We start from the raw sequence: 26,741 nt of genomic DNA, 5'->3' as shown, positions 1-26,741 counted from the left end.
TTCCAATACAAAAAAACATTTATTTTATAAAGCAAAAAAGGCACAAAATGAGTGAAATTCCAATATCCACCTTTGTTCTTTCACTGCCCTTTTGTTAAAGAAAACTGACCAACCTCATACTAGAATAGGCAGAACACCTGACCAGACATTTTACTACAGATACAGAGGAACCAAATACATATCTGAGTAAAGGCTGCTCCTAACTTTGTTCAACAAGTCAGAGTTAGCTTTCCTGAGCCTAAGGATGGTGACTAATGCAACCTGTGGACACTTTATAGGTAACACAGGTGACACTACTTCAGCAACAGAAATATTCAGTGAGACAGATCTGGAAAAACATCTGGGTAGATTAGAAAATACAACATATGCACATATGTTTTTCAAACAAGTAAAATTGATGGGAAACCTCCCTACTGTTGACATTTCAATGTATGAGATTCAATTCAGACAAATTATGCTTCACAGGGTTTACTATACTATTGAAAAATTGTACATTTCCTATACATCAAACACCTTCCTCCCAGGTGAACTGTTATGTGTGGAGGAATGTTAGGATTTTGGATACATTAACTACACTCCTAAGTCCTTTCTCTAGTGTGAACTCTCTGATGATTACGAAGGCTTTGGATCCTGGTAAAAGATTTCCCACATTCACCGCACACATAAGGCCTTGTCCCAGTGTGAATTGTCTCATGATAACGAAGGCCAGTTCTACTGGCATAAGATTTCCCACATTTAGAGCACTCATAATGCTTTTCTCCAGTGTGATCTCTCTGATGAAAACGAAGGGAACTGATGCTGATGTAAGATTTTTCACATACACTGCACTTATAAGGCTTTTCTCCAGTATGTAATCTCTGATGATCACGAAGGCTATACAGTGAGGCAAAGGATTTCCGACATTCACTGCACTCATATGGTTTTTCTCTCGTGTGAACTCTCTGATGATAACGAAGGCTTTGGATCCTGGTAAAAGTTTTTCCACATTCACTGCACTCATAAGGCCTAGACCCAGCGTGAACTGTCTCATGATAGCGAAGACCACTTCTACTGGTATAAGATTTCCCACATTCAGAGCACTCATAATGGCTTTCTCTAGTGTGATCTCTCTGATGAAAACGAAGGGAACTGATACTGTTATAAGATTTTTCACATTCACTGCACTTATAAGGCTTTTCTCCAGTGTGTAATCTCTGATGATCACGAAGGCTATATATCGAGACAAAGGATTTCCCACATTCACTACACTCATAAGGTCTTTCTCTTGTGTGAACAGTCTGATGACGACGAAGGTAATAGATCATAGTAAAAGATTTCCCACATTCAGTGCACTCATAAGGCCTTTCTCCTGAGTGAACTCTCTGATGACGATGAAGGCATTTGATCATAGTAAAAGATTTCCCACATTCAGTGCACTCATAAGGCCTTTCTCCTGTGTGATATCTCTGATGATCACGAAGGCCAGTGCTAGTGGTAAAAGATTTCCCACATTCATTGCATGCATAAGGCCTTTCTCCTGTGTGAAATCTCTGATGATAACAAAGATTAGTGCTAGTGGTAAAACATTTTCCACATTCACTGCATTCATAAGGCTTTTCTCCTGTGTGAAATCTCTCATGAATACGAAGATTAGTGCTAGTGGTAAAAGATTTCCCACATTGACTGCACTCATAAGGCCTCTCTCCAGTGTGAACTCTCTGATGACAACGAAGGGAATCGATCCTGCCAAAAGATTTTCCGCATTCATTGCACTCATAAGGCTTTTCTCCAGTGTGAACTATCTGATGACTACGGAGGCCACTGTTACAGGTAAAAGATTTCCCACATTCACTGCACTCATAAGGCCTTTCTCCAGTGTGAACTCTCTGATGACAACGGAGGCCACTGCTACAGCTAAAAGATTTCCCACATTCATTGCATTCATAAGGCCTTTCTCCTGTGTGAAATGTCTGATGATAACGGAGGCCAGTGTTACTTGTAAAAGATTTCCCACATTCATGGCACATATAAGGCCTTTCTCCAGTGTGAATTCTCTGATGATAACGAAGAAAACAGATCCTTGTAAAAGATTTCCCACAATGACTGCATTCATAAGGCCTTTCTCCAGTGTGAACTCTCTGATGATAAAGAAAAGTAGACATTTTGGTAAAATACTTACCACATTCACGGCACACAAAACACTGTCTTCCAGTATGAACTCGCTTGTCTTGAACAAATGTGAGCTTGTGGCCAATGGCTTTCTTACATTCTTTCCTGGTACGATAATTTTTTCTACTTTGAAAAGTAATGGCAGATGTCGAGATTTCCTTTGGCCTATCCCTGGTCTGAGTAGCCCTTTGGTAGAGACGTCCTGACCTGGTAAGGATCCCCTGCCCAACTGTGCCATTGGTAAAATTTTTCTGAAACACATTGAAATTGTAGCCCTTTGCAAGCGAGATCCTCTCCAGTCCTCTAATAAAGGGCTTCTCTCTCACATGCTGCTGCTGGTGAAGTTTTGTAGTGAAATAAAATTGTTTTGCACATGCCCCACACCTCAAAAGCATCTGGCTGTGTTGTGTTCCCTGTAGGTCAATCAAGTGGAAAATGTTTCTCAAGACCAACCCACAACCCTCACAGGGGTGGCTCTTCTGGGAAGACAAAGGTAACTTTAGATTCTTTGCCCGTGTTACTCTTACAGACATGCTCTGTTCAGTTGGTGCCTCCACATTCTCCGCTCCACAGCAGCAACCTGTACAAAAGGAAATGTTGATGAAGTACATGTTGACCTTAGAGGGAAGGAATATCCTCATCACAAATGTCCAGCTGTCATAGCTAGACATGATTTTCAAGACAAGTGAGTTAGACTCTGAGGAAATGCATGTTACACATTACTTGATCACAAAGGTCAGCCAATGGTGGAGTCCTCACCAAGGGATGGATAGAAGCATAGAATGGGACACTAAGAAGAGAGGCAGCATTCACCAGTTGTTCCTTCAGAAAGACTTCTGGTGGTAGTTTTCATGCTGGTGATGTGAGTCTGTGTAGAATAATTTGAATATGCTCAAACCTATAAATATCAATTGTATCAGAGCACAGGATATTTAAGGTCAATATAATGATACATGCATACTCCAAGGGTCTGTAGGCATGGACCAAGGCAGGAGTGCAGTAAAGAGGAACCTGTGAGGGAAATGGTTGAGGTGCAAAGTTTAGAGAGGTGAAGATTATCCATGAGCTGGGAATCCGAGTAGAAAGATAAATATTAGAACTGAGTAGTTGGCAAAGTGTCAACAATAAGTAAGCACAAGTAGAATGGGGTTAGAAACTGGCAATGATAAAATCCTGTTGAACAAAGTGGATTCCAAGTCATGACCTTTAAAAATCCCTGGCTTCAATCCTTCTCCAATAGCCCTTCACCAATCCAAGACCTCCTCTGGGCACAACCTGCCATGGACGGAGTCATGTTTCTCCAGTGATACAGAAATGATTCCTCCTCCTTAAATCCCAGGTTGAGCAATTACATGGGATACAGATGATGAAAAACTGAAGAGATGGATGGCCAGCACTGTGTAGAGCAACAAATCACAAAAGCAACCACAGTAAAAAAGAAAAAAAAAAAAGGTGAGTGACACCAGCAATATGGCACAAGAATTCATCTCCCTCCCAGTACAAGTAGTGAGCTATCCACAAAGAAAACACAGGAGATGGGAATTAGCACCCATAAAGACAAACAGCAAAGAGCAAAAAGGGGAGAATTGCATAGAAATGATGACTGAGAAGACTCGGTGAGTAAACATACTTGAAGATGGCTAGGGTCAAAAACAAAAGAGTCAGAGTTACCTCTATCAGCCACAGTGCTTGTGCTACCATTGACCTTAGTGGCCTGTTCCATGAAAAACACTCGAAAATTCTGTTTTGAAAAACCTCAGAAGGCCCTTGTAACATCAGTGAACTCCCCACAATATACACATCAAAATACCCTATAGAGTTTCTTGGCATAAATTACCAAAAAAAATCCTTTTGGATATAACCTACCATAGAAGAGAGACAAAAATCAGTATGTCCCTGGCAGTATTTTCCACCACAGATCTCAAAACCCTTATTGAAAAAAATTGCTGCCAAAACCATTGTGGATCGTACATTGTTACTCTGACCTCAGCTCATTGAGCATCAAGGAGGCTAGGCTGTTGAAGCTTTCCTCAAGATCAAAACACAACACTCCTCCCAGCCAACACTTTTGATTCCACATGCAGATTAATCTATTTCTCAGGCCAGAATTGGTCCATAAGGTTGAAAGGAGTAAAGGATTAACTGCTTCATCAAATGTGTAGACATCAACACAGGACTAGAAGAAATACTAATAACATAGACACCATCAAGAGAACATAATAATTTTCTACTAATAAATACGAAACAAATGGAGATCAACATACAGCCTGATAAGTAATCCAAAATACTTACTTTTAAAAACAGCAATGAGTTATAAGAAAATACAAATGGAACCAATATAATGAAAAAACCAACACAGGAACAAAAGAATATCAAATCGACAGAAATCATAAAAAAGAATGTAACAGAAGTGCTGGAGTTGACAAATAAACAATGAAGGAAATGAAAAATGCAATAATGACTATCAAAATCAGACATGAAAGAATATGTGATGTCAAAGACACATCATTTGAAGTCATCCAGGTAGAGAGGAAAAAAGAAGAAAAATAAATTTAGCCTGGCCAGGCATGGCTCAGCGGTTGAGCATCGACCTAGGATCTAGGAGATTAAGGCTGAATTCCCGGTCAGGGCACATGCCCGGGTTGTGGGCTCAATCCCCAGTCAGGGGCGTGCAGGAGGCTGCCAATCAATGACTCTCTCACCATTGATGTTTCAATTCTCTCTCTCCCTCTCCCTTCCTCTCTCTCTAAAATCAGTAAAGATATATTTAAAAAATAAGTAAACAAACAAATAAATTTAAAGAATACAGCAATGTGAATTAAGTAACACCATCAAGATATCCAATATTTGCATTATGGGAATCCAAGGAAACACCTTGGTGGGGTGGTTAGTGGAAGAAAGAGAAAGAGACTAAGAACAAAAAGGGAAAAAGAAAAAGTGGTAAAAAATTTATTTAAAAAAATAAGCTGAAGCCCGGCCGGGCGTGGCTCAGCGGTTGAGCGTCAACCTAGGATCCAGGAAATTGGAGTTAGATTCTCCGTCAGGGCACATGCCCAGATTGCAGGCTTGATCCCCAGTTGGGAGCGTGCAGGAGGCAGCCAATCGATGACTCTCTCATCATTGATGTTTCTACCTCTCTTTCTCCTTCTCCCTCTCCTTTCCTCTCTTTAAAATCAATAAAGATATATTTTTTAATAAATGAATAAATAATAAATAAAATAAAAAATCAGCTGAAGACTGACCTCCTAAATTTGAGAAAGAGATGTGAATAATCAAGTGCATGCATTCTCAAAGGTCCCTGTACAGATTCTATGCAAACTGGACTTCACCAAGACACACTGTAAATAAAAGTAACAAAAATCAAAGGCAAAGAGAATTGTGAAAGCACAAAGAAAATAGAAACCTTTTGTACAAAGGGAAATGCCCAAACAAGGGTATCAAATGATTTGTCTGAAAAAAGTTCAGGAAGCACAGAAAGTTCCAAGGAAGAACAACCCAAAGGCCCATGTCCAGACACATCATAATTAAAATGCCAAAAATTCAAGACAAAGAGAGAATCTTAAAGGCAGCAAGAGCAAAACAATTTGTCACCTACACAGAAGCTCCCATAAGGCTGTCAGATGATTTCTCATCAGAAACTCTACAGGCCAGAAGGGAATGGCATGAAGTATCCCAGGTAATGAAAAATAGGGAAGTGAAGCCAAGACTACTCTATCCAGCAAGGCTATCATTCAAAATAGATGGTGAAATAGAGTGTCCCAGACAAAATAAAAGGCTAAACGAGTTTATCACTATCAAACCAGCACTGCTAAAAATGTTAAATAAGAAGTAGAAATAGAGAAACATAGGCATAAAAAATTTAAATGGCACCCAGTCGGACATGGCTCAGCAGTTGAGCATCAACCTAGGATGCAGGAGATCGCGGTTCAATTCCTGTTTGGGGCACATGCCCAGGTTGCACGTTCGATCCCTGTTGGGGGGGCATGCTGGAATAAACACACATAGACCAATAGAACAGAACAGAGAACACAGAAATAAACCCAGGCACATATGTTCAAGTACTCTTTGACAAAAACACAAGACACATAAGAAAGGAAAGATAGTTTCTTCAATGAATGGTGCTGGTAAAAATGAGTATTCACACGTAAAACAACAAAACTGGAAACCTCTCGTAAAATTTAACTCAAACTGCATGAAAGAATTAAATGACAATCCTAAAATGTAAAACTCCTTCAAAACAATCTAGAGAAAAAGCTTTGGAGATTTGTTTTGGAAATGATTTTCTGGGTTTGACACCAACCACCAGATTAAAAAGCAAAAATAAACAGTCTGGACTACAACAAATGAAAAAGCTTCTTCACATCAAAACAGCCTATTAACAAATGAAGTGAAAAGACAATCTATGAGTTGGGAGAAAACACCTGCAAATGATATGAACATATCAATTGGAGATATTGTGGATTTGGTTCAGATCCCCACAATAAAGCCAGTATCGACATACAGAAAGTCACACAAATATTTGGAATTCTCAGTGAGTAACGAACATGTTAACACTATATTGCAGGCTAATAAAAACCCAATAGCTGTGTGAAAAAAACACTATATAACTTAAATAAAAATACTTTATTGGTCAACACTGACAAGCTCAGGAAAGGCCTGTGTTGTGGCCTTGCAAACTCAAAAGACCTAAAGTAGCCACAAAGGATGATCTGAAATTAAAGCTTTTTAACTAAAAGCAGTTTATGGTGGGTAGTCATGTCCTAGGCCAGAATCTTCCCTGACAAAAGTCAACCTTTACCTTAACTGAGCCTGTCAACTGTCTTTTGCATCCATGATAACATACCTTTAGAATGTCAAGGTAACTTCCCTTTTTCTGGACTCCTCAGGGCACAACCAATGCACCACTGCAGAGACTACAAATCCTCTCACTGTTATTTTATTTTTTAATATAACTTTACTGATTCCAGAAAGGAAGGGAGGAGGGAGAAATAGAAACACCAATGATGAGAGATTCGTCATTGACTGGCTGCCTCCTGCACGCCCCTGACGGGGGATTGAGCCACCAACTGGGAATTAAGGCCAGGCCTGTGCCCTGACCAGGAATCGAACCCTGACCTCCTGGGTCCTAAGTCAATGTTCAACTGCTGAGCCATGCCCAGCTGTGCTCACTGTTACATTTATCATATTAATATTGACTAGTAACCATCCGTATCCACACAAAGACTTATCACTGTACTTTTTATCCAATTCTAGATGTATCCCCACTTTGCTCTCTCCCACCTCCCCTAATCACTAATGAATTTCATGTATGCCACTTATATCATCTCTTTTGATTGTAATGTATAAAATAAGATGCAAAACTGCCATTCTCTGGAGCATTTTCTCAATGCCTTGAGATTTTGCTTCCTGGCAATTGTTGACAGTTTCCCTCAAACTCACAAAAATTCTTCTTTTTTTTAATAACCCTAAACACTTTTTGTTCTTTTTTAAAAAATATGTCTTTATTATAGATTTCAGAGACAGGAAGGGAGAGGGAGCAAGAGAGAGAGAAACAAAATGATGAGAGAGTCATTGATGCCCCACTGGGGATCTAGCCTGCAACCCAGGCATGTGCCCTGACTGGATCGAACCTCCATCTCCTGGATCACAATCGATGCTCAACCACTGAGCCATGCCTGGCCAGGCACAAAAATTCTTTACAGGGTTGATTGTTTCTTAAACTGACATTGGTAAAAAGCATCTGAGCCTGCTGGAAAAATCAGGACACTAGACTTCACGAATGCAGGGTCGCAAAAAACATAGAATTTGTAAAAAAACAAAATGCAGTATCTGTGAAGCACAATTAAGTCCATGCAAAAAGACAAGTACCTGTATATAATACGGAATTAATACATAAAATATAGAAGGTATTCAAAACACTCGCTAGCCAAAAAATCCAGTTACACAATGGGTTAAGAATGTGAAGGCAATATTCCAAGAAATGTACAATTCACCAACAGGAATATAAAAAATGGTTTTCCTCACTAATCGAGGTAGAATCATTAGGTTCCTGTAACATTACCAACAACAAATACAGCAGGTATTGTGACTGCAGGGAAAGAAAAGGGCAAAGCAAACAAATCGCCCTTACAAAGGACAGGAGCTACCTGGAAAACTCTGAAACTAAGAGTGCCACAGTCAACAAATGAAGACAGAGCACACCCTGGCAACAGAGGCAGGAGGAAACCCAAAACCAAGTCCAGGTCAATGAGGGTCTTACCCAGAGAGGATACAAGTTCAAAGTTCTCCTGCATCACATTCAGGTACAGGCGTCTCTGACCCTCATCAAGGAGCCTCCATTCCTTCCTGGAGAAGTACAGGGCAATGTCCTCAAAGGTCACCCCAACCTGTGAGAATTGAGACAATTGAAACCAGAGCAGTCATTCTGAGAACCCGAAATTCTACTCCTTCCCCACGCTCAGCCTCTTCCAGGGCTCCCCAGTTCAGTGTGGACACCAGGCCCTAAGGCCAGTGCAAGCTGCTCTCTCGCCACAGTCCCATTAGTCACTGTTACCACCCTCAGCAACAGCAGCTGGGTGGGGGGCACAGCATGTAAATGCCACCTAAGCTCCGGGCCATCCCTGCACGACCCCATCCTGCCCGCCAAGCAACACCACTGCAGTCCCCCTGACCGTGCCTCCAACACAAACCTGGGCTCAAGCCTCACCCTTCGGTCCCCGCACCTGGGCCCCAGCACCCTCGGCTCACACTCCTCTGGCTGTGCACCCCACTGGGCAACGGCTACCTCCTTCACACCTCCAGGCCCCGGCTTCACTCACCCGGCGCTGCCCCTTCCTGCTCCGTATCTCAGGGATCTCTCCGGACTCACCCAGGAGCTTGGCACCTGGCACCCAGAGGGAGCCTCCAGCACTCCACCGGGCCCGCCGCAGCCCCAGCCCTCTGGGGGATCCCGCAGCCGGCAAGCCCCCGACCAGGCCGTGGCGTCCTCCCGCCCGCCTCTGAGCTTCGCTTCAATCCTCCGCACCCAGACGCGCGTGGGCACTTCAGGAACAACCCCCCCGTCCACTCTGCCCTGCACTTGCTGTGCCCTCAGCGCACACAGCTCCCCCCTCTCCTCTCAGCCTCCCCCACCGTCCCCCACGCGGGGCTGGGCTGCGGGACGGGACAGGGCCCCGCACCCAGCTGCAGGGTCGCAGGAGGAGGCCGTGCGGGCCCCGGGATGCGCGCTCACCTCAGCCCCGCGCCTCCGCGCAGCCGCCCCCGCGGGACCCTGAGGGCCGAGCCGGGCGGGAGGAGAGGCCGCCCCGGGCATGGCCGGGCCCGTCTTGGCCCTGGCGCGGGTCACCCGGGCGGCGTCGCCGAGCTTCACGCCCGCCTTCGTGCTGTGTGCACCCCGACTCCCGCGCCTTCTCGTCCCCGGCATCTTCACCAGGACCCAGGGCTCTGGACCTTCGAACCAAGCAGGCGAGCGGCTCCTAGGTGAAGATGAAATGCCGCCCTCAAGGAAGAGGCCGGAAGTCCCGCCCCTCCGAGTCGTGCCCCAAAGGAACCGCCTTTTCTGACTCTTCATTGGCTAAGATGGCGGCGTTCCACAGGCGGCCTTCTGGGTAATGTAGTTCCGAGAGTCCAAGGCTCTGATGAAAGGTTTTGCCACGTCGCTCCTGGGAGAAAAGACCAAGGTTCGCCACTGGAGGGGGGGGAAATGACAGTTCTTATGAGAGCGGCATCTTAAAAATGCATAAGGACAGCCCTGGCCGTTGTGCCTCAGTGGGTCCAGCGTTTGCCCTCGCACCCCAAGAGTCGTGGGTACGATTCAAGAGGATGTACTTGGGTTGCAAGTTCCTGCCCCAGGGGTGTGTGGGAGGTTATTTCACATCAGATGTTTTCACTCCCCCCCCCCCCCTTCCAGTCTTCCAAGCTCTCTAAAATCAGTGCTGGGGAAAATCCTGGGGTAAGCATTAACAACACCAAACCCCAATATCCTGGGGTGAGATTTAACATACGACAACAAAAGTTGCCAAGGAAAGTTGTCATCTTTTCCTGGTGAAGGGACTTGAGTCCAGTGTTGACTAAAACACATTCCCTGTGACCCAAATATAGCAGTCATAATTAAAGAGGTATTGCCTGCATTAAAGAGCCTGGAACGTTTTAGCACATAAATGACCTGCTTACACCATCATTTATGTATGTGACAAATAAAACACAAAAATGTAGGACAAGCCTTTGAAATGAAAACAAACGAAACTAAGCTGCATAATAGAAAGTTTAAATGAAACTCTTTACAGTTTGAACTTCAATTAGGATAAATTTTGGAAAAAGTGGGAGAATTTGTGGACAAAAAAGAGCCACATCTTAAACTCGACAAGCTCTGTGGAGGCCTGAGCCGGTGGCCTTGCAAATTCAGAAACTGAAAGTAAGTAACCATATAGGACGGTTTAAAATTAAAGCTTTCAATCTAAAAGCAATTAGTAGCAAGTAGTCATGTCCTTGGGCAGTATTTTTCCATAACAAAGGTCAATCTTACCCTTAACTAAGCCTGTCTCCAGCCTTTTTGCATCTTGGATAACAGGCCTTTGGAATAACAAAGTAATTTCTTTTTTCCTCCCAGATGCGTTAAAGCAAAACCAGCACACCAGTGCCCTCTCGTTATCATGTTAATTGTTGACTGTTAACTATCCTACACCCACCTAAGTGAAAGAAGTATGTCTATCATTTTACTTTTTATCCAATTCCAGAGTTTTCTCTGCTGTGCTTTCTCCCACCTTCTTAGTCTATCACCAACAGATTTCATGTAACCCACTTATGTCTCCTCTTTTGATTGTAATGTATGAAATAAGTTGCAAAACTTGCATTCTCAGGAGCATTATCTCAACCCCTTGAGCTTTTGCTTCCTGGCAATTGTCCACAGTTTGGCTCAAATAAACTCACACAAATTCTTCACAGGTTTGAATGTTAGTGTTAACGTACACTAATAAAAAATTCTTACAGGTTTGGATGCTTTGATAAATTGAATTCTTCCAAAATTATTGATGTTTTTGCTCATGTGAAAGTGCTATTGTAATCATCGTAGTGAAAGAGAATTTGTCCTTTACAGACATATTTAAGATGTAAGGTGAGATGATGTTTTAGACATTCTCAATATAAGATTATAAACACATTTATATTTAGAGTAAATGAAGTACATATTCATAATGAAAGCTGACCTATGTGTTAGATGGTGCAGAAACCCAGGTGCAGAAACTTACCAGAGCAGGAAACCCCAGATGCCTAGCAAGTGGCAAAACTGGGAAAACGAGAATGTTGTCCCCAGGGTAACCTATCCTCCCCCAGCATATAGCTGATCCTCCCTAAAGATAACATCTAGGCCTCAACTGTATTTCAGCTGCAGGCCTAGAAAAGCAGCAAAACCAGACCAGTGGCTTCTTGGCTGCCTCAAGAGCAGCTACACTGACTAATGACCCCCTGCCCTGGCACAGACCAATCAGTGGAGGCCAGAACTCTGAAAGAGCACACCTGGAAAGTTGATGAATATTCTGTGGAGACACTCCCGAGACCTCCCCTAAGATTTCCATCAGCAAGAAAGAGATAAATACAGGGCTAAAGACAGAGGACCCAGTGGGTGTTCCCCACTAGTCCGTGCCATCTCCACCCCCCTTCTTCCCCTCTGAAGGGACCCCAGGAGACTTGCAACTAGAGGAGCAATGGGCAGTGGCAGCTCCTCCCAGGCTTACCCCTGAACCTGTCTCTAGGGCCCCCTTCTCTCTCTCTCTCTGACTTCTCAGTGAGCCAACCCAGCCCAGCCTGGGCTCTCCTGTTGCCTCTTTCATGCTTTTCCTTGTTTCACTGTCCCAAGTATACTTTTGCTGCCATCATGGACCCAATACCCACTGACTCAGTGCTGTGTAGCCCTTCCCTTTGGATATCCCTCATCCCCTTTCCTTAAATAAATTCCATTTTTCTTTTTAAATATGCTTTTGATTTGTATTGTTCTGTTTAATTGATGCCTCCACATTCTCTGCTCCACAGCAGCAACCTGAACAAAAGGAAACGGTGATAAAGTACATGTTGACCTTATAAAAAAAAAAAAAAAATTCTTCATCACAAATGTTTATCTGTCATAGCTAGGCATGATTCTATAGAATGATTTTCAAGACAAGTGAGTTAGGCTCTGAGAAAATAGCTGTTATATGTTACTTGACCCCAAAAGTCAGTCAATAGTGGAGACCTCACCAAGGAAAATGACAGGACCACAGAATGGGATACAAAGAAGAGAGGCAGGGTCTACTAGTTGTGCCTCTGCAAATGGCTTCCTATAGGACATTTCCTGCTGGTGACGTGAATCTGTGTAGAAAAATTTGACAGTTCTCACACCCATAAAAATGTACTGCAACGGATTACAAAATGTTCCAGGTTCATATAAGAATATGTGCACACGCCAAGGCTCTGCAGGCAGGGACCAAGGTTGGAGAGCAGTAAAGAAACCTGTGAAAGATACGGTTGAGGTTCAAAATTTATAGAGGTGAAGATTATCCCTGGGCTGAAAGTCTCCGTGCAAATGCTATTAGAACTGAGTAGCTGGCAAATGGTCAACAATAAGCATGGCAAGTAAATTAAGGTGTGGGAATGGCAACAGTAACAAAACACTGTTAAACAAAATGGGCTCCCAGTTATGACCTTAAAGCTTTGGCATCAAACACTCACCAAGTACCATTCACCAATATAAGACACCTCTGGTCCCATACTTCCATGGACGGAATCATGTCACCTCTGTGATGCACAAAATGCCTCTTCCCCTTAACTCCCAGTTGAGCCATCACATGGGATACAGATTAGACACGTCCTAGGAGAGCAACTGAAGAGATGGACGCCGAGCAGTATAATAGCACAGCAGAGCACAAAACAGAACACAGGAAAGAAACAAATCAGCAAGAGGGCAGAATAGGAGATACAAGAACTCATTCCCCTTTCCAGAACAATTTTTAGACAGCTATCCAGGAACTAAATCAGGCCCCAGGGAGGGGAATACTAGTCCAATTAAAACATGCACCAACAAAGGGGAGAAGAAGAGAACATCACAGAAGGATGACTGGGAAGCCTGTGGTGGGGCATATTTAAAGATGGCTAGAGTAAAAAAATAAGGGTTGGAGGCACCCCTTTCTACCACAGAGCTTATGCTAGCATTGACCCTAGTGGCCTGTTCTGTGAAAAACCCTAGGAAATTTGCTGTTACGGACCATAGAACCCCTGCAACATCTGTGAACTTTCGAGTTCATACCTCAGAGAACCCTATAGAGTTTGTCAGCATGAATTCCAAAATATCCTCGGTGAGTATTAAAAAAATAAAATGACCTACATTTAATATTTGTTATATGGCATGTCCTATAAATATATTTCTATCTGTTCTTTAACTAGGAAAGCCAGTTTGACTTGCGACAAGTGATAGGTTACTTTGGAAATACAATGACATCAAAATAATGTTTTCAAGTCCCTCAGGGGCTGCTCCCTCTGTCAAAATGGAAAATCACTAACACTTAGAAGGGCTTTAAGAGATTCAGTACTAATCCAAGACATTCTGACAGCAGTGAGGTGGAATGACAAAGAAAAGGGAGTTGGTTTTCAGAGGGTGTCCATGCATGCATATGGTGCCTTTAAAAATTATTTATTTATTTAAAATATATTTTTATTGATTTCGGAGAGATAAAGGGAGAGGGAGATAGAAACATCAATGGTGAGTTACTGACCGGCTGCCTCTTGAGCGCCCGCCACTGGGGATCGAGCCTGCAACCCGGGCATGTGCCCTGGACTGGGAATCAAACTGGTGATCTCCTGGTGCATGGATCGACACTCAACCACTGAGCCACACACCACCTGGGCAAAAAAGAAAATATTTTTTTAATCCTCTCCTGAAGATGTTTTTATTCATTTCTTAGAGAAGAGAGAAACATCAATGTGACAGAGAAACATTGATCAGCTGCCTCCCGTACGGTCCCCTAGCGGGGATCGAACCCACAACCTAGCTATGTGCGCTGCCTGGGAATCAAACCCCGCAACCTTCGGTGTACAGGATGACATTCCAACCGAGCCACCCAGGCAGAGCCACCTGATGCCTTTTAAATGGATCATGTTGTTTAGGGAGACACTTGGAGCCCACTGATGGCAAATGTCTCATCGGGGATGTTCTGGACTCACCCTTTACTCTGAGAAAAGGCAAGCACCTACAACCCTGGCAACTGGGCTGAGAAATATTGACTTGCTCAATCTGCTCCTATCTTGGGGATACTGGAGTAAAGATCTCAGTTGTGACCAAAGTGTGCTGAGCACTAGAGCCAGGTTTTGTGTCCCTAAGTACTATGTTCTTACCTGAAGATCCCTGGCCAGAGACCAGGAGCCTAGAAAGGAGGATGTGGGTCCAGAACACAGTCAGGGCTGCAGGGAACGCCTGGTCTCATCCCGCCAGTACGGGCAGAGACAGAACTGAAACCACACGAGCAGCGTGTCCCCTGTGACATAGCAGTGAGGACTCAACCAAGAAGATGAGGATCCTGCAGGTCTCCAGCGTCACTTCTGAATGTCTCAGTGTAGATGCCCCGTTGTCCCATTCCTGCAGAATGGTTAGAACCATGTACCAACAACACTTAAAGAGTCAAACTGAGGCATCCCATTCAACACAGTGGATGGTATCTGAGCCTGTCACGCACGAGGTGGGTGGAGGTAAAAACCAGGCCTAGACCACAGGGTCTTCTTAGCGCTGAGCTCTGTGCTAAGCCCAAAGTTGAGACAAAGTGCTGCTAAGACTCAAAGAAGTTTTCTCTGTAGAAACCACTGGAGATGATGCAGATGGTGTTCCCATGAAGACTGTGGGGCAGACTAGGAGTGCTATGGGACATCACAGGAATTAGTGGAAAATCATTATTATAATTCCAACAATGTAAGCAACAGCAGCAGCTGAGCGACACTGGTCCTACCCAGCTATCTGCCCAGGGCTGAGGGCTTCACATATAGAGAGATTGTCCCCAGCTCTTAGGCCACACTCCCCAGTTTAAACTCAGCCTCTTATATCTAACTTTCCTGTTGTGTGACCTTGAAAGACCCACTTCATCTTTCTGATCCTTAATTTCCCCCCAAATTCCCAAGGTGCTGTAAGAATTAAAGAAAAGATACTCAAAAAGCAAACCCTAGCATACTGTAAATGTTCAGTATGTTTTATTACCTCTGTGGGTTCTCACAGTAGCCATGTAGCATCCTCATTACTGGTATATCATCAGCGCAGTGAGTTTCAAAAAGCTCTAGAGCTTCATTGCTGGCGAGTCCACATTGAGACCTCAGTGCCCTGAATATACCGCCTCCATGTGGTGGGGTCTGTTTGGACTGCAGATCATCAGGGTGCTCTGAAAAACCCCATTTATTTTTCACAAGCAGCCCGGGCAGAAGGTCCCAGAAGTGTATGGCTTGTGGACAGCACCCACAGGTGATGGCAAGTGGTGTACCCAATGCAGATAGAATGGACACTAAGGATTGGAGCAAGGCTGATCTTTACCACGTTTTCCACAGGAAATATGTGAGTCCCAGAGGGTGGATCCTTTGCCTGTTGTCATGGCAATTGTTGGAGATCTGGGATTTAAACCCAGCTTGTGTGGCATAAGGTATAGTCTGATCACTGATCTTTTCTCTTTGGCTTTCAGGAGGACTTTAGGGTTCAACAAATACCTATTCATCCTCATATTATCCTGCTCCAAACAACCAACCCCAGATGATAGACCACAAAAAATGGGTGAACACTAAAAGGCAAGGCATTATTATATTAAATGTTTGAACTTACGAAAGTGATGAAGTATATTAATGATGCTGATTCTCTCTTTTAAAAACGTTTTTATTGATTTGAGAGAGAGAAGAAGGGGGAGGGAGAGAGAGGGATATGGATTGGTACCCTCCCCTTGCACCCCAACTGGGGGACTGAACCTGCAACCTGGGCATGTACCCCGACTGGGCATCGAACCAATGTCAGTGCACTGGACGATGCTCACCCAACAAAGCCACACGGGCAGGGAGAAGCGGCTCTTTCAAGTGTATGATATGTGCCTGTAACACTGTGTATACCAAAAAAATTTTTAAAGATTTTTGAAGTATTGAAAACAATTATTCTGGAAAGTAAAAGTTACGTCTGTTACACAAGGAATAAAAATGAGTGACATTGCAACGTATCTCTGTTGTTTCACTGCCCTATTTGTTAAAGGAGAATAGCCCAAATTCATAAAATAGGTAAATCATGTGAGCACACATTTTACTAAAAACTTATCAGTACTAAATACACATCTGCAAAAATGCTTGTCATGAATCCTTACAAAAATGCTACTAAAACAGCAAAGAGAGAGCACAACAAACTTATTTAAAAAGCTAAAGTTAATAAAACTTAAATTTTATTTGTTTGCTAGTCTGGCATAAATAGAACCTTCATATACCACTGGTAAGAAAGCAAAATGTTACAATCACTTTATAATTTGTTAGATTCTTTAAAAATTAAACATTAAATTTCTGAAAAATGTCTGCCTGTGAACATTTGTATGAAGTTCAACTCGGATGGCAACTCAGTTCTCTTGTCATTACACTGAACAAGACAATAACACATTCCCTAAAATCTAAGGACTTCCAGAGTGTGAACTATCCAATGTGAAGAGGCATAATTTTATGGCTAAATAATTTCCCACATTCACTGCACACTTGAAGCCTTTAACCAGCATGAACTGATAACAGAAGCCATAGATACTGGTAAAAGTTTCCCACATTCATTGTACTCACAGGCCTTTCTCTTGTGTGACCTCACTAATATAAAACAATATGGCTACGAGGTAAAAGATTTCCCACATTTTTGCCCTCAAAAGGCCTTACTACTGTATGAACTTTCTGATGACAACAAAGGCCATGGCTATTGGTAGAAGATTTTTCTATTCACGGCAATCATGAGGCATTTCTACAGTGTGATATCTCTCATGATAATGAAGGTTGCCCATATGGACAAAAGATTTTCCACAATCACTACAGGCATAAGGCCTTTCTCCCTTATGAGCTCTCTCATGATAAAGAAGACCAGCACTACTGGTAAAAGACTTCCCACATTCATTGCAGTCATAAGGCCTTTCTCCCTTATGAACTCTCTCATGATATCGGAGGCCAGTGCTAGTGGTAAAAGATTTCTCACACTCACTGCACTCATAAGGCCTTTCTCCAGTGTGTACTCTCTGATGAACATGAAGGTCAGCGTTCCTTTGAAAAGACCTTCCACACTCACTGCACTCATAGGGCCTTTCTCCAGTGTGAACTCTGTGATGAACACGAAGGTCAGAGTTCCTTTGAAAAGATTTCCCACACTCACTGCACACATGGGGCCTTTTTCCTGTGTGAACTTTCCGATGACAAAAGAGGCCACTACTACTGGCAAAAGATTTCCCACATTCATGGCACTTATAAGGCCTTTCTCCTGTGTGGAATCTCTCATGATAACGGAGGCGACATCTAAAGGAAAATGATTTCCCACATTCACGGCACACATAAGGCCTTTCTGCGGTGTGAACACTCTCATGATAACAGAGCTTACCACTACTGGTAAAAGATTTCCCACATTTATTACACTCATAAAGCCTTTCTCCTGTGTGAACTCTCTGATGATAATGGAGGCCAGGGTTACTTGTAAAACATTTCCCACAGTCACTGCATTTATAAGGCCTTTCTCCAGGATGAACTCTCCTATGTCTTCCAAGGTTACTGCTTGTAATAAAAGACTTTCCACATTCACTGCACTCATAAGGCCTTTCACCTGTGTGTATTCTCTCATGACAACGGAGGCCATCAATTCTGGTAAAATATTTTCCACATTCCCCACACACAAAACACTGTCTTTCATTACGGACACCCTGGTCCCGTACGGGGGTGTGCTTGCGGATAGTGGCTTTCTTGCACTCTCTCCAGGTGTGATGATTTCTTCTTCTTTGACAAGTCACTCCAGACACAGAAATTTCATTTGACCTCTCCCTGATTTGAGCTGCCTTTTGCTGAAGATTTTCTGAGATGTTCAGGAAGTTCTTCCTAAAGTCCCTGGCAATAAAAGTTTTTCTTGATTCATGGAAATTGCTGTTCTTCGCAAGAGAGACCCTGTACAATCTGCATATAAGAGGTTTCTCTCTCATGTGCTGCTCCTGGTGCTGGTGATAATTTGCACTGAAACAAAACTGTTTTGCACATGCTCCACACCTCAACAGTTTCTGGCTGTGGTGTGTTCCCTGCTGCTCAATCAAGTGAAAAATGTCTCTCAAAACTGGTCCACAACTCTCACAGGGGTGGCATTTCTGGGAAGACAAAGCTACCTTGGGATTCTTTGCCTGTGACAATCTTAAAGAAATGTTCTGTTCAATGGGTGCCTCCACATCCTCTGCTCCACAGCAGCAGCCTAAATACAAAGAAATGTTAATGAAGTACATTTTGATCTTATAGGGAAGGGTTAACCTTTAAAAGATGGCAGATAAATAGAGATAAATAAATAAATAAATAGAGATAAATAGTCCTGACATCATTATGCACTCCAACCATCATCATAGAAGGAGCGAGAAATAAATAAATGGGAACGAAAGTTCCCATTCGGCCAGCGGGACCCACTCCTTGCCGGGAACTAAAGTTCCCTTTCGTCCAATAAAGGTTAATCGCATCATAAATGTCCACCTGTCACATATAGGCAGATAATACAGAATGATTTCAAGACAAGTGAGTTAGGCTCTGAGGCAATAGCTGTTGTACTCAACCCTTAATGTCAGTAAGTGGTGGAGAACTCACCAGTGGTAGGACATAAGCATAGGATGGGGCACAAGAAAGAGAGGCAGAGTTTACAAGTGACTCCTCTGATAATGGCTTCCTGCTCGACTGTTCTTGCTGATGACATGAGGCTGTGTAGAAGAGTGTGAATGTGCTTGAAACCATGAAAGTCAATTGCAGCAGATCAGATGCTGTTCAAGGTCAATATAAGGATATGGGCACACTCTAACGAGCAGTTGGCATGGATCATGGTTGGAGAGCAGTACAGAAAAACCTGTGAGAGAAATGGCTGAGGTGCAGAGTTTAGAGGTAAAGATTATCCATGAGCTCGAAAGCTAAGCAGAAATGATAATTCCTAGAACTGAGTAGTTGGCAAAGTTTCAACAATGAGGAAAAACAAGTAGGTTGAGGTGTGGGCACTGGCAACGGTAACAAGACACTGTTGTTACAGCCTGGGTACCCAGTTATGACCTTAACAAAGTGCTAGCATCATACCTTTACCAACTCTCACTGACCAAGGCAAGACTCCCTCTGAGCCCACTCTACCATGGATGGAGTCATGTCCCTCCTGTGATGCTCAAAGGTCTTTTCCCCTTCACTCCCAATTGAGTCATTACATCAGATACAAATAATACACTTTCTAAGGGAGAAGCAGAATAGATGGATGGCCAGTACTATGGTAGAACAAAGCAGCACAAAACAGACTACAGGAAAAAGAGCTATATGATGTCAGAAAAATGGCAGAATAGGAGATACCAAAATTCATACCCTTTCCAAGAGAAAGCAGACAGCTATCCACCAACATATACAGCCATGAAGTAGGGAAAGGAGTCCAATTACGACAAACAGCAATGCAGGGGAGCATAAAAGGGAGAACTACACAGAAAGGATGACTGTGGCGACTAGGTGAGCAAAAATGTGTAGAGATGTCTAGGATCAAAAGACAAGGGTAGGCCGGGATGGTTCAGTGGTTGAGCATCAACCTATGATCAAGGACATGGTGGTTCAATTCCCAGTCAGGGCACATGCCCGGGTTTCGGGCTCCATCCCCAGTAGGGGGTAGGCAGGAGGCAAGCTGATCAATGACTCTCATCATTGTATTTCTATCTCTCTCTTCCTTTCCCTTCTTCTCTCTGAAATTAATACAATATTTTTTTAAAAAAAGACAATCGTAGAGACTAGCTCTTTCAGCCAGTTTGCTTGCACTAGAGTGGACACTAATGACCTGTTCTGTGGAAAACCCTGGAAAACTCTGTTGCTAGAATTTTCAGGAGGCCTTGCAACATCTAAAAACTCTCCAGTTTGCACATCAGAAGACACTGTAAAGTTCATAGGCATGTATTCCAAGAAATAACTCCTTGGCCACAACCTTCCCAGCAGTAGAAAATAATGAGTACCAATCAGTATTTTCCCCAAAGTGTTTGCACCTAAAACTCCAGAAGCCAATGCTGCCGTTGAGGAAAAATGCTGCTAAAGCCACTGAGAACCCCTACATTCTTTGTGACTCTGATCTCAGTTCACGGAGTAGCAAAATGAATAACCTGCTGAGACTGATCTCAAGCCCAAAACACAAAATCCCACCGAGTCAGAACCCTTGCATCTACGTGCATGTGGAGCTTTTTCTCTAACCAAACCAGAGTTAGTTCCTACAGTTGAAAGGAGTAATTGGTTCATCAAATGTGTAGACATCAAAATTAGACTAAAAGAGGCCCTAGCTAGTGTTGGTCAGTGGTTAGAACACTAGCCCACTCACCAAAGGATCATCAGTTTGATTCCCAGTAAAGGGCTTGTAACTGGGTCGCAGGTCTGATCCCCGACCCTGTTTGGGGTGCATGCAGGAGGCAACCGATCGATTTGTCTCTCTCACATCAATGTTCCTCTCTTTCACTCTCTCCCCGCCTTGCTGCCACACTCTCTCTAAGAGAAAAATCAATGGAAAAAATATATTCAGGTGAGGATTAACAAAAAATAGTAATAAAATAAATATAAATTAGACTAAAAGAAATATGCCAAACAAGGATACCACCAAAACAAAATCATAACTTTTCAATAATGAGTACCAAACAAAATGGAAATCTACTAAGAACAAGACAAAACATTCAAAATACTTAATTTTAATAACCTCAGTGAGCTATAAGAGAACCCAAATGTAACTCAACAAAATAAAAAACCAATACAGGAACAAAAGGAGAAGTTCAGAGAAGCAGGAATTGTAAAAAGGAATCAAACAAATTCATGAGTTGAAGAATATAATGAATAAAGTGAAAGAATGCAATGAAAAGTTTCAAAATCACACATGATCAAGTAGCAGAAAGGTGATCTCTAAGACAGGTCATTTGAAATCATGTATGTAGGAAAGAAAAAAGAAGAAAAAAAAGAGTGAAGACAGCCTAGTTGAATTATTAAACATGGGAGTCCCAGAGGGAGGGGAGAGAGCGAGAGAGAGGGCAAGAGAGAAGGGAAGCAGGGAAGAAAAAAGCAAGGGAGGTAAAAGGATAAAAAATTTATTTAAAGAAATAAACTGAAGACTGACTTCTGAAATCTAATTAGAGATGTGATTATCCAACTTCATGATTCTCATAGGCCCCTGTACAGATTAAACACAAAGAGGCATTTACCATGACACATCATAATGAAAGTGTGAAAAATCAAAGTCAAAGAGAATTGTGAAAGCATAAAGAAAATAGAAACTACTTGCACACAGGGAAACACTAGAATAAGGGTAGTACTAGGTTTCTTTGAGGAAACCTTGCAGGCTAGGAAAAGATAAAATAATATATTCAAAAACAGTAGATGAAAGGCAATACTTTATCCAGAAAACCTGTTCTTCACAAAGAAGAAATACTTTCCCAGACAAACAACAGACAAGGAAGTTCATTGCCACTCAATTTGACTTATTAGAAGTGCCAAGAAAAGTTCTTCAAGTTGAGAAAAAAAAAAGAAACACGAATACATAGCAGAGTGTAAATCACACTGGTAACAGTGAGAACAGAATCAAATGCACAATACTGTACCACTGATTGATGGAATATACATTATGTAGTTCTATTATAAAGGATAAAAATTAAAACTAGTGAAAATACAAAAGCTAACCTGTACCTTAACAGATACACAATATGCAAAGATGTGAATAGTGACATCAAAAACCAATAAAGGGCTGTGCGGTGGAGAGTAAAGGGGAAGGATTTTTGTATACAGTTGAAGGTGTTATTGGAAAGAATAGATTGTAAAGAGTATGGCTGGTTTTATGTAAGTCTCTTGGAAACCAAAAACAAAACATTTTAAAGAATACGCCCTGACTGGTGTGGCTCAGCTGGTTTGGCGTCCTTCAGAGCAACAAAAGTTTGCTGGTTTGATTCCAAGTTAGGGCACATGCCCAGGTTGCAGGTTCCATTCCCCATTGGGGTGCATATGGGAGGCAGCCAGATTGATGATTCTCTCTCACAATGGTGTTTCTCTCTCTCCCTCCTCTCTCTAAAAATCAATAAAAATATTAAAAGAAAAATTTTAAAGAATAAATAAATTCAGAAAAGTTACAGGATACAACACAACATACAAACATCAGTACCATTTCTGGACACTAACAATAAATTCTATGATAGAGCAATGAAGAAAGAAGTCAATTTACAATAGCATCAAAAACTCTGGAATAAATTCAACCAAAAAGGTGAAATGTGTATACATTGAATACTGTAAGACAGTGGTGAAAGAAATTGAAGAAAACACAAATAAGTGGAAAGACATCCTGTGTTCATGGATTTGAAAATGTAATATTGTTAAGATGTCTATAGTACACAAAGTACCTACAGATTAAATGCAATCCCAATGATAATTCCAATGGCATTTTCCACAGAACTAAACAAAGAACCCAGAAATGTATAAAACCTCAAGAGATCTTGAATAGCAAAAGCAACCTTGAGCAAGAACAAACCTGGTGGCATCACATTTCCTGACTTCAATCTATTACAAAGCCAAAGCAACCAAACAGCGTGTTACTGAAATAAAAACAGAAACATAGACCAATAGAACGGCACAGAGAACACAGAAATGAACCCAGGCCTAGATATCCAACTAATCTTTGACCAAAAACACAAGACCTTTAAGAAAAAAGGGAAAATTTCTTCAATGAACGGTGCTGGGGAAAATAGATATTCACATGTAAAAAAAAACTGGGCACCACTGATAAAAATAAGCTCAAACTGTATAAAAGAATCAAATGTCAGTCCTACAATTTAAAAATCTTCAAGAAAACCTAGAGAAAAAGCTTTGGAGATTTGTTTTGGAAATGATTTTCTGGATGTGACACCAATCACCAGGCAAAAAAGCAAAAATAAACAGTCTGAACTACAACAAATGAAACAGCTTCTTCACATCACAACAGAAATTAACAAAATGAAATGAAAAGACAATCTACCAGATAGGAAAAAATACTTGCAAATCACAGAAATATATTTTGAGACAGTGCGAGTTCGGTTCAGACCCCCACAATAAAGCAAATATTACAACACAGAAAGAAAGTCACACAAATATTTGCAGTGCCCAATGAATAATAAAGATATAATACTATACTACAGGCTAATAACAACACAATACCTCTATCTAAAAAACTCTACATAACTTAATTAAAAATATTTTAGCCCTTAGCAGTTGAGCATCTACCTATGATCCAGGAGATCGATGCTAGATTACCGGTCAGGGCACATGATCAGGTTATGGGTTCCATCCCCAGTAGGGGGCAAGCAGGAGGCAGCGGATCAATGACTCTCTCTCATCATTGATGTTTTTATCTCTCTTTCCGTCTCCCTTCCTCTCTCTGAAATCAATAAAAATATATTTAAAAAAAAAATACTTCATTGCTAAACACTGGTAAGCCTGCTGGAAAAATGGCAGCACTACACTTGCTGGGTTGACAAAAACATTGAATTGATTAAAAAAGAAAGAAAGAAAAACACGAAATATCTGTGAAGCACAAGTAAGCTAATGCAAAAAGATGTGTACCTGTGTGTGAAAAGGAAATAATATATAAAATATACAAGGTATTCAAACGACTCATTAGTGAAAACTACAGTTAATAAAAGTGCTAAGGGCCCTGGCTGGTTTGGGTCAGTGGTTAGGGCTTGTGCCTGTGGACTGAGGGGTCCTGGGTTAGATTCAGACCAAGAACACCTACTCAGGTTGCAGGTTAGATTCCAGGCCTGGTAGGGATGCAGGAGGCAGCCAATGCTAAGTGTCTCTCTCACATCAATGTCTCTCTCTCTCTCTCTCTCCTTTTCACTCTCTCTGAAAAGCAATGAAAAAAATATCCTCAGGTGAGGATTAAAAAAAAAGTACTAAGGATGTACAGATAATTTTCCAAAAAATATGTACAAATAACAGAAATATAAAATCTTTTCCTCGCTAGTCAAGGTGGAATCCATTGGACTGCCTGCAAGAGTACCAACCACACACCCTTCCCTATGAGTTCAGTACAGCAGGTGTTGTGACTGCAAGGAGGGAAAACGGCACTGCAAACAAACCAACCCTACCAAGGACAGCAACCACCCAGAAAACTGGGAAATCAAGCAGTGCCCACAGTCCACGAGTGACGACAGAGCACACCCTGGGGAGAGGGGCATGGGAAATGCAAAGCCAAGTCCCGGTCACTGGCGAGAGCCAGGGTCTTACCCAGCGAGGATACAAGTTCAAAGTTCTCCTGCATCACATTCAGGTACAGGCCTCTCTGACCCTCATCAAGGAGCCTCCATTCCTTCCTGGAGAAGTACAGGGCAATGTCCTCAAGGGCCACCCCAACCTGTCAGAATTGAGACAACTGAAACCAGAGCAGTCATTCTGAGAACCCGAAATTCTACTCCTTCCCCACCTTCCCCACGCTCAGCCTCCTCCAGGGCTCCCCCGTTCAGAGTGGACACCAGGCCCTAAGGCCAGTGCAGGCTGCTCTCTCGCCACAGTCCCACTAGGCACTGTTACCGCCCTCAGCACAGCAGCTGGCGTCCTCCCGCCCGCCTGAGCTTCGCTTCAATCCTCGGCACCCAGACGCGCGTGGGCACTTCAGGCACAACCCCCCGTCCACTCTGCCCTGCACTTGCTGTGCCCTCAGCGCACACAGCTCCCCTCTCTCCTCTCAACCTCCCTCACCGTCCCCCACGCGGGGCTGGGCTGCGGGACGGGACAGGGCCCCGCACCCCGCTGCAGGGTCGGAGGGGGAGGCCGTGCGGGCCCCGGGACGCGCGCTCACCTCAGCCCCGCGCCTCCGCGCAGCCGCCCCCGCGGGACCCTGAGGGCCGAGCCGGGCGGGAGCCGCGGGAGGAGAGGCCGCCCCGGGCATGGCGGGGACAGGCCCCGGGCTGGGTCACCCAGGGGCGACTTCGAGACTCAGACCACTGGCTGCGTGGCGGGAAACACCACTCTCGGGCCTTCCCACTGGACCCTGCGACCCCCTCAGACAGAACTGAGAGACTCCGAAATCCCGCCACTACCGACTGCCCGCCCTGCGGAAGTGGCCTCCCGGAAATGCCCTTTCTGAGCCCTCATTGGCTCAGCGTGGTGGCAATCCGCGCCGAGCCTTCTGGGTAATGCAGTTCCTTCCTTCCTGGGTCTGGAGCCTGTATTTCCTCAGCTGACTGGAGGAGTGGGTTTGGGGGCATCTGGGGCAACGATACACCAAGTATACTAAGTGCCCTCCAGCGCCTTCTGTGGAGGACATCTGCGGGGCAAGTTTGTCTCCAGTGGACCTGCGAGGCGTCCTTTAGCTGCTGGTTTTGCGCGTCTTTCTTCAGGATCTGCTCTTTCGGAATGCCAGCCGTTTCGTTTCTTCACGCAGGCCACCTGGCATCTGTCCCTTCAGGCCGAATCTAGCTGGGGAGGTGGCTCAGGTCTCTAACAGGATCTACCCGGCCTCCGTTGAATCCACTAAGTTCATGTCACAAAATACACTGGTAAGAGTATCTGCTCCTGATGCAATCAGAAGTGTAGCTCTGCCTGCGCAGGGGTGTGGCTAGAGGAAAGCTGGATTCAGGTCAGATGCCTCTGGCTCTCATTATACATTAATTGCAAACAATGGAGAACATGTGAAGAACATCAAATACATGCAATTACAGGCATTCCACCGAGACAATGAGGGCTGGGTTCCAGACCAAACAAGTGAATGTGTCAATAAAGCTACTCACAAGAATTTTTTGGTTTCCCAGTGCAGGTAAAATTTATGTTTACACTACACACTACTGTAGTCTGTTAACTGTGCCAAAGCGTTATGCCAAAAAATAATGTACATACCCTACTTTTAAAATTATTAATAGCCCTGACCTGTGTTGCTCCATGGTTAGAGCATCATCCTATACACCAAAGGGTCATGTGTTCGACTCCACTGTCAGGGCACAGACCCAAGTTCAGTCAAGGCAGTGCATGAGAAAATCAATGGATGCTTCTCTCCCACATTGATGTTTCTCTAACTCTCTCCCACTTCTTCTGTCTCTATAGGCAAAAAACGGATCCTTAGGTGAGGATAACAATATGCATGGTAGGGTGAATGAAATAAGATTAGGAACATATTCATGAACTATAGAGTAAATGAGGTTCACATTCATACTGATAATTGACCTATGTATATAACTCAAAATTTTTTACATCACAAGGAGTATTATATTTAAAAAGATTTATGGGGCCCGGCCGGGCATAGCTCAGCGGTTGAGCATTGATCTAGGATCCAGAAGATCAGGGTTCGATCCCCAGTCAGGGCACATGCCTGGGTTGCAGGCTCGATCCCCAGTCGGTGGTGTGCAGGAGGCAGCTGATTA

The 26,741-nt window shown here is 43.3% G+C and overlaps 1 protein-coding gene across 2 annotated transcripts; it reads right to left on the bottom strand.

Annotated features, from left to right (window-relative positions):
• Positions 1–25,358, bottom strand: LOC107540434 (uncharacterized). 2 transcript variants are annotated; one of them, XM_087826908.1, is made up of 5 exons: positions 25,184–25,358; positions 24,613–24,739; positions 17,243–18,589; positions 15,114–15,121; positions 1–2,153 (listed from the first exon to the last, which is right to left on the bottom strand). In XM_087826908.1, exons 1-5 carry the CDS (start codon positions 25,271–25,273, stop codon positions 579–581), a joined length of 3,147 nt encoding a protein of 1,048 aa, XP_087683034.1. In that variant the 5' UTR covers positions 25,274–25,358; the 3' UTR covers positions 1–578. The 2 variants fall into 2 exon arrangements, with proteins under 2 accessions (XP_087683034.1, XP_087683033.1); XM_087826907.1 differs by lacking the exons at positions 15,114–15,121; positions 17,243–18,589; positions 24,613–24,739; positions 25,184–25,358 and adding exons at positions 8,408–8,534; positions 9,380–9,806 and having other exon boundaries at positions 1–2,728.
• Positions 25,359–26,741: the final 1,383 nt, after the last annotated feature.

Source organism: Miniopterus natalensis, chromosome 18 (assembly GCF_054644295.1).
Source record: "Miniopterus natalensis isolate mMinNat1 chromosome 18, mMinNat1.hap1, whole genome shotgun sequence".
Lineage (NCBI taxonomy): Eukaryota > Metazoa > Chordata > Mammalia > Chiroptera > Miniopteridae > Miniopterus > Miniopterus natalensis.
This window is presented reverse-complemented; position numbering and strand designations above follow the sequence as displayed.

Bases quoted from the DNA above. Each gene is read 5' to 3' on its own strand.
- LOC107540434 (XM_087826908.1), bottom strand. From the start codon at position 25,273: ATGCCCGGGGCGGCCTCTCCTCCCGCGGCTCCCGCCCGGCTCGGCCCT. The intron at 24,740-25,183 runs GTGAGCGCGCGT...CAATTCTGACAG, and splicing joins CGCGGAGGCGCGGGGCTGAG to GTTGGGGTGGCCCTTGAGGA. The intron at 18,590-24,612 runs GTAAGACCCTGG...CTTTGTATTTAG, and splicing joins TGAACTTGTATCCTCGCTGG to GCTGCTGCTGTGGAGCAGAG.